This window comes from Tupaia chinensis, unplaced genomic scaffold (genome assembly GCF_000334495.1).
Source record: "Tupaia chinensis unplaced genomic scaffold, TupChi_1.0 Scaffold000628_1, whole genome shotgun sequence".
NCBI lineage: Eukaryota > Metazoa > Chordata > Mammalia > Scandentia > Tupaiidae > Tupaia > Tupaia belangeri.
Genome location: NW_006160148.1, coordinates 2347838 through 2355941, shown reverse-complemented (window position 1 = coordinate 2355941; position 8104 = coordinate 2347838). Strand labels below are relative to the sequence as shown.

The 8104-nt window shown below is 56.8% G+C and overlaps 1 protein-coding gene across 2 annotated transcripts in view; it reads left to right on the top strand.

Moving 5' to 3' along the window:
* Positions 1-3521: 3521 nt before the first annotated feature.
* The window catches only part of TRIM63 (tripartite motif containing 63), a 22524-nt gene continuing 17941 nt past the window's right edge, over positions 3522-8104 (top strand). For both annotated transcript variants that reach the window (XM_006159433.3, XM_006159432.3), the window contains exons 1-2: positions 3522-3799; positions 5426-5598. In XM_006159433.3, coding sequence (XP_006159495.1) covers positions 3641-3799; positions 5426-5598 — 332 coding nt within the window. In that variant the 5' untranslated portion in view covers positions 3522-3640. The remainder of the gene's footprint in view (positions 3800-5425; positions 5599-8104) is intronic.

Genomic DNA, 8104 nt, shown 5'->3' with positions numbered 1-8104 from the left:
CGCCAGACAGACAGAGAGAGACATAGAGACAGAAAGCGAGAAATCACCCCCCAGAGGGGATGGTCACGCCGCAATCCCTTCTCCTCTATTCTCCTCTGGGGATTTTGGGCACGCACGCACACACGCCCGGCGTGAGTTTTAAGCCACCGGGTCCGGGACTTGAACCGCGGTCGACTACATGGGAGTCCAGCGACATAGCCATTACGCTAACTGCTGGTCCCGACAGTATGTTCTCATAACTGGTAGTAGTAATACTGCTTTATGACTTCTAGGTTGCGATTCTGGCTCTGTCCCTCGCAGCTGGGGACCTTAACCACCTTAACCTCTCTGAGCCTCTGTACCTCGGTTGCAAAATAGGGAAAATCATGATCCCTGCTACTGAACTCTGTGCAGGACGGAACAGAGGATGGATGGGAGGGCTTCTCGCAGCACCCAGCACACGGGGAAAGGAGCACAGGTGGGGTGCGAACCCCAGCCTGGCACTGCCACTTGGCCGTGCTCACTGAGTCTCCTGGCCTCGTTTCCTCCTGGGAGTAAAACACGAAGACCAGGACTGTTGCGAGGATTTGATGACGAGGCATAGTCTGACGGCCAGCGCGGCCACACGGGAAGTTCCCTTCCTCGCCCCTTGACTTTCAGCAGCGCAGGCCCTGCCAGTGCTGGGCTGGATGGGCTCCCACTGTCCATTCGCTCTGGTCTGCACCTGGACTGCCAAGCGTGGTGTCAACAGCACCAGTGGGCAGCTCCTCGTGGACCTCTGTGGGGAAACGCCCCGAGGCTCCGGTACCTCCACCCCACCCCAGGTACTCCCTGTCCACACTGGCTTGTCTGGACTGTTCCCACCCGCACTCCTGCTCCCCTCCCGCTGCAGCAGCCTCAGAGGCTGACCTCAGCGCTCTCTGGACCAAGGTCATCACATGCAGGCACCCTTTTCTCCACCTCCCAACACCTCTGACCCTCGCCCTCATCCTTTCCTCTCTCTTACCCTCCCGACTCAAGACTCAGAGAGTCCCTCTCCTGCCCAAAGCCTTGGGAGTCACCCCCTCACCCTCAGGCCCGTATCTGAGGACCTTCTGCCCTCTGGCTGCGCCATTTCAGCCAGCAAACTTGCTCGACCGTCCTCATCTTCACCAAGTCTGACGGCGCCTCAACTGCTCCCTTGTTTCATTCACTCATTCCCTCGTCCACTCATTTGAGGTGCGCTGGGCGAGTGCCTGCTTCCTGCCAGGCACTCGGGGCACAGAGGCAGGTAGAGACTGACGGTTTTGGCCTCACAGTCTTCAAAGTCCAGAGAGAGAGTCAGACTCGCAAACGGATGACAGGGACGGGACAAGGGCCATGCTCGACTAGGGGCTGGACATGCAACGGCAGGACAGGGGCCTGCCCGGTACAGATGGGTGGTGGTGGTGTCGTCCTCCGAGACAGGACAAGACAAATGGAAGGAGGACCTCGGACCTCGGGGTAGGGGAAGATGGTGTATTCTGCTTGGGGTATGATGAATTTGAGGCACAGCTGGAAAATCTCCCTAGAAATCTCCAACAAACCCTCAGCTTAAGAGAGAGGGAACTGTGCTCTGGGTTCGGAGGTCTGGGCTCGGAATCCTGACTTTTAGGGTGCGTCCTGCTGTGAGAACTACCTACGTGCGCTGAGGCTTACCTCCAGTGGCAGTGGAGACCCACTTCCTGGTGGGCAGTTCTGGCTGGTGCCTGCACAAAAGCGAGGTCTTGTGAGTAAGGGAGAGAGGATGGCCCCTTTCCAGTCCTCGTCCTCTCCGACCCCTGGCTGGCCCGGCAGGGTTGGCTCGCCCCGTATGCCGCTCAGCAGAGGTGTGAAGGAATGGACTCCAGAGTCAAGCGTTCCTGGGTTTGTGTGCGTAGCCACCTCTCACTAGCTGCGTGACCTCACACAGGTTCCCTTACCCCGCTGAGCCTGGGCTTCCACCGGGGTGGGGGCGGGGGGATGGAGACCCATGGTTCTCAGGGCACAGGGGGTTGAGCTGACGGAATGGAGCAGTGAGCACCAAGTGCCGAGCTCAGCACCTGGCCAGTGGTGAACTCGGCACAAAGGCGCCCTTCACACTTTAAGGGACACTGCCCCGTCCTCCAAATTCTCTTGCCCTTTGTTTTCAAGGCCCCCTCTCTCCTCTCATGGGCTCCTCCTCCCAAGGCCAGCTCTGTCCCTGCTGCCCACCCTGCTCCACCCTGCTCACCCTGTGTTCTCGACACCCCCAGAGTGCCCACAGTTTCCTCCCGGCTACCCTGAGGCCTGCAGCCACTGCTCCCAGCCTTCCACCCCAACACTGTAGCCCCTAGGACCCCAAGTTGGCATGATATTCTACCTTAGAAACAACCGTCGAGGGCCAGCAGGGCATGGCGGCTAAGATGCTGAACTCCCATGTGGCCAATCACAGTTTGAGTCCTGGACCTGGCAGCCTGAATATCACACCTGCTGCATGTGCATGTGTGCCCCAAATCCCAGGGGACAATGGAGAAGGGACTGCAGTGCGGCCCTCCCCTGGGGAGTGATGTCTCACTTTCCCTCTCTCTCTTTCTCTCTGGCAGGGGCATGCACCCTATGGCAAAAATCTGAAAAAAAAAAAGAAAAAAGAAAAAAAAAATGGAAGCAAGGGAAAAAAAAAAAAAAGATCAAAACTTCTCTAAGACTGACTTGTCCACATGGAAGACGTCCTGAAAAACATGGAGAAAAGTGCGAATTCGTGCAGAGCGCCAGCTTCAGCCTAACTGCTGAGCCTCCAGAAGGCAGGGCTTCCTGGCCACACATGGGAGCTATTCCTGTCACCCTCCTCCTGGGCTATGATCTGGGCCGGGGGACTGAGCGCTCGCCTGTCACCTTGGGTAGTACTGTACCGAGGAACACGTCTGATGAATGAACAAGATTCCTGGCGTTGCCATTTCGTCCCTAAGTGACTTTGAACAAGGTCCTTCTCTAGACCCACTTCAAATTCTATAAAATGAGGGAACTGACCATGTCTCCAGAGACCCCCTCACAGCATGGGACGGAGTAAGTGGCTGAGAGTGGGAGGGAGGCTGGCACGGGCTTCAGGGTCCCCAGCAAAGTGCTGTGCTCAAGGGCGAGGCAGAGGGACAGCGCAGACACAGGGGCCACCCCGACCCTGGTCTATGAGGGAACTGATTTAGGTCAGCGAGGGGCGCTGGCTAACTCCTCAGATCCCAGCGGTCCACTCGCTGGGTCCGTCCTGCCTCTCCAGCCCGGAGCAGGGGAGACCGAGTGCTTGAGAAACTCCGGGTGCCTACCCCACCCCCCGCCCCCAGTCTCCCTCCGAACAGGCTGTTCTTGTTTACGACCCCCATCCGTCCCGGGGAACAGCGACTGCTCACCCTCACATGTGATTCCAGAGGGCTGGTCTCTCAGGCCTGGAGGAAACTCAAGCCTCGCCAGGCCCTTGGCATCGGAATGCTCAGCTGGTCCCTCCCGGTGCATGTGACCGTGGCCTGGCTATAAATATCAGAGGGGCCTCAGACCAGACAGAGTTGGGGCTACGGGCAAGGGCGGCGGAGAGCGAGCAGGTGTTCTGTGACTAGGGCAAGCCCCAGGTCCACGCGAGGAAGCAGACGAAGCAGCGGCCAGGCGGCCCCCGCAGCCCGGCAGCCCCTGCAACATGGATTACAAGTCCGGCCTGATCCAGGATGGCAGCGCCATGGAGAACCTGGAGAAGCAGCTGATCTGCCCCATCTGCCTGGAGATGTTCACCAAGCCCGTGGTCATCCTGCCGTGCCAGCACAACCTCTGCCGGAAGTGTGCCAACGACACCTTCCAGGTCAGCACTGGGCATGGCTGCCCTGGGGCCCGGTGGCCAGCCGGCTGCCTGGATGGAAGCCCTTCTCTCAGGCCGGCCAGGGCTGGCTCCTTCCCCTCAGGAACGAACCCCTGCACAGGCCTCTGGGCTGGGCTGAGGGGCCTGGGGAGGGCTCTGGCCACCCCAGACCGTCTCCATGACGCATGTCACCATCACCGCCCTGCCCCAGCGCCGCTGTTGACTCTCCAGTCAAGAGTCAAATGCCTCAAGTGATAAGTGGGGGAGGCAGGCCGAGGGGGGAAACCAGAGCCCTGGGCCGGAGCCAGCTCAGGCGGCAGGGGCCCAGAGCGTTGGGCACAGGGCGTCAGGGAGGCGTCTTCCCTCCCAGGCTGTTCCCTGCCTTGTGGGGACAGGAGGGACTCTGTCTCCCTGACACAGAGTGGGAGCTGGTGTCTTGGCTGGAAGACGGGCACTTGACAAACTGCTCTTTCACTGTTTTATCTTTCAAGTAGCAGCCCTAGAAGCTTGCTCTAATTATAATGCCCATTTCATGAGTGGGCAAGCCATGGCGAGAGATCAGCTTTGCTTGCCCAAAGTCACCCAGAGAGTGAGCATGACTTGAACCCAGGTCTGCTGGCTCCAACCTGTTGATTGCTTAGATATGAAGTGGGTCGGTTCTCATCTCAAGTCCTTGGTCATTTCATTTGCCAGGGGTGGTTGGAGGAAGCTGGGAGGACAACAGATTAGAAAAGGGAGGGACCAGCAGATGGCGTAATGGTTACGTTGCTGGATTCCCACCTGGTCAACTGTAGTTCAAGTCCTGGACCTAGTGGCTTAAAATTCAGGCCTGGGGTTGGGGTCAGCAGATGGTGTAGTGGTTGGGATGCTGAACATTCCCACATGGTCAACCACGGTTTGAGTCCCAGACCTGGTGGCTTGCTTTCTCATTTTCTCTCTCTCTGTCTCTCTCTGTGTGTCTCTGGTCAAATTAAAACAAATGAGAAATCAAATAAAATAAATAATTCTATTAAAAAAATCATTTAAAAAATCCAAGCTGGTCACATGTGTGTGACCAAAATCCCGAGAGGAGACTGGAGGAGAAGAGATTGCGGTGTGGCCATCCCCCAGGGAGTGATTTCTCATTTTCTGTCTCTCTCTGGCAAGTACATGCGCCCCATAGCAAAAAATCTCTCTAAAAAAAGAGGAAAAAGAAAAGAAAGGGAATGGGGCCAGCAGTGGCGCGTAGGTTAAGGCAGCTGAGTACCACTTAGCTGACTGAGCAGTTCAAGTCCTGGACCTGGTGACTGAAAATCACACCAGGTACGTGTGCGTGTGTGCCCAAAATCCCAAGAGGAGACTGGAGGAAAAGGGATTGTGGAGTGGCCATCTCCCCTGGGGGGTGACTTCTCAGTTTCCTTTTCTTTCTATCTCTCTGTCTCTCTCTCTGGCAAGTGCATGTGCCCAATAGCAAACTACCAAAAAAAAAAGAAAAGAAAAGAAAGAAAGAAGGAAGGAAGGGAGGGAGGAAGGGAGGGAGGGAGGGAGGGAGGAAGGAAGGAAGGAAGGGGAGAAGAAGAAAAGAGGAAGGAAGAAAGGGGCTGGTCTGAGAAGGGAGCCCAGCCTGACCTCTGCCCTTGCCACTTGCAGGCTGCAAACCCCTACTGGGCCACCCGGGGTGGCTCGGTGTCCATGTCCGGAGGCCGTTTCCGCTGTCCCTCCTGCCGCCACGAGGTGGTCATGGACCGGCACGGGGTGTACGGGCTGCAGAGGAACCTGCTCGTGGAGAACATCATCGACATCTGCAAGCAGGAGTGCTCCAGGTCTGCGCCAGCCACGCCCTGCCCTCCCGCCCTCCCTGCCCAGCTCTCCCGCTCCTTCCTCCTCCTTCGGCCGCCCAAGGTCCAGCCCCCTCGCTGGACAAGCTGCACTGGCCAGTTCGCACAGGAATGGAGGGCCGCGTCCCCGCCCTGGGTGCAGGGTCGCTCAGTGAATGGGAAGGTTCCAGATGCTTGGTTGTGCTCCTGGGAGACACTGAGACAGAAGCTGGGAAGTTTAAGGGGTCAGAGGGAGAGAGGCCTGAGCCCGCTGAGTGGCCCTGGTCAGGGAGGTGCCCAGGGAGAGCACGGTCAGGCGTCTGGACGTCGACAGCAGCCGTCCTCCCGGGTGTGGGAGGCAGCGTCAGCCCCGGGGAGGCTTCGTCTCTGTGCCTCGCAGCAGCCTAGGGGTCAGGTGTGGCCTTCATTACCCTCAGACAGGAAACAGCTCCGGGACGCAGTCGGTTACCCCAGTTTCCCAACTGGGAAGGGACCCGGTGGATCTCCAAGTCACCCTGCTGATAAAACAACGGCTCAGTCTCAGGGACAAGGTGTGAGTGGTGGAGTTTGTGCAGGGCTGGGCTTCCAACTGGAGAGATAGCTAGAGAGATCTTCGCAAGTCAGGACGCCCCGGCCCGACTCCCGTGCAGTCCAAACTCTTACCAGGGACGCTGCAGGGACGCTGGCGGGCCAGGCCTCGGGATAAAGGCTCAGCCAGCAGGCCTGTGTTTTCTAGTCTCCCTCTGTTTCGAGTGCATGTGGAATTGTGGGTGAGCCTTTGGGGCTTCATTTCCTGTCTGCAACAGGGAGACAGTAATGGGGCCAGCAGGTGGTGTGGTGGTTAAGGCACTGGACTCCCACATGGCCAACTGCAGTTCGAGTCCTCGACCTGGTGGCTTAAAAATCACACCGGGTGTCTGTCCGTGCCCAAAATCCTAGGAGGAAAATGGAGGAGAAGGGGCTGTGGTATAGCCATCCCTCCTGGGGGGTGATTTCTCACTTTCCTTCTCACTGTTTCTTTCTGTCTCTCTCCAGAAAGTGCAGTGGCCTATGGCAAAAGCCTAGAAAGAGAGGGCAGGGGTGTACAGAGGACAGACAGTAAGAGCTGTCATTGCGACTATCGAACAGGGACTTGATGGGACAAAGAAGTAAACTATTTACTGAGCAGCCACAGTACGCAGGCACCGGATGGAGTTTCCCATGCGTTTTCCCCATTTAATTTTCTCAGTAACCCTATAAAGCATGATTTTTTAAAAAGAATCTTTTGAAATTTAATTTTATTAATTTATTCATTTATTTTAATTTGACCGAAGACACACAGAAAGAGAGAGTGAGAAAGCGAGCCACCGGGTCCAAAACTTGAACTGTGGTCAGCCATGTGGGAGTGTCCAGCACCTTAACCACCACGCCAACTGCTGGTTTCAGCATTATGGGTTTTTAAAAATTATTTATTTATTTTATTTTATTTATTATAATTATTTTAAATTTGCTATAGGGGATGTGTGCTCACCAGAGAGAGAGAAAGAGAGAGAGATGAGAAAGCCAGCCACCAGGTCTGGGACTCAAACCGCAGTCAGCCATGGGTTAAGTCTGGCGCCTTAATTGCCTGCCCCCCACCTGTTGGCCCTCCTATAAAGCATTCTCATCTCCATTTTACCATGAGGAAGTGGAGGGTCAGAGGTTTGTCCCAGGCCACACAGGCAGCAGGTGGTGAAGCTCAGAGAGGCCGGGCTCTGCAGTGAACGCCCCTCCTGCTCCGCTAGAGGGCCTCTCACGTTGCTGTGACAGACCCGCGCTGCTGGTGCCCCCCACTATGCGCATGCGAACATACTGGTGACCACCACAGTCGTGACAAAACCGACATCGCACAGGTCTGTAACCTGGTGAGTGTGACGTGTTTGAACCCGTGGCGGCCCATCCGTGTGGTCATATGCCGATTCTAGCTAATGTTCTGGAAGGATCTGCTTGGTGCTGGGCACCGCGCATTGACCGCAGACCACCTCCGGCAGGGCTGCAGGAGCTCTGGGAAGAAGCTCGGTGCGGAGAGGCGAAATCACTTTCCCCAGATCACTAGGGAATAAGTGGAGGAGCAGTCTGGTTTGAACCCAGATGCCAGAGCCTACTTCACAGGCCGGCCATCTGGGAGGTAGAGGGCACAGGTACCAAGCCCCTCAGGGCCTTGGCTCACCTCTGCACCTGCCTTCATGCTGGGGTTCACTTCCTGGGACACTTCTTGCCAATGTGGGGACGCTGGGCTGAAAGACAAGTCTGGAAAGGGGCTTAGTTAAGAACATGAGGGAATGGCAAGGCCTGGTTGGCCAGGACGAAGGCTGTTAGGAAGCGAGGCTCTGGCCCCGCGGGGGGACAGGCCCCAGCTGACGTTGATGAGACACGTGTTACGTTGAGGGCTGGGACAGAGCCGTGCAGACATGGTGCAGGCCCTAGTGAGCGCCTAGTCCAGCTGAGGTGAGATGAGACTGAGAACATTGAATCTAGGCTCAGAAAAGACGCT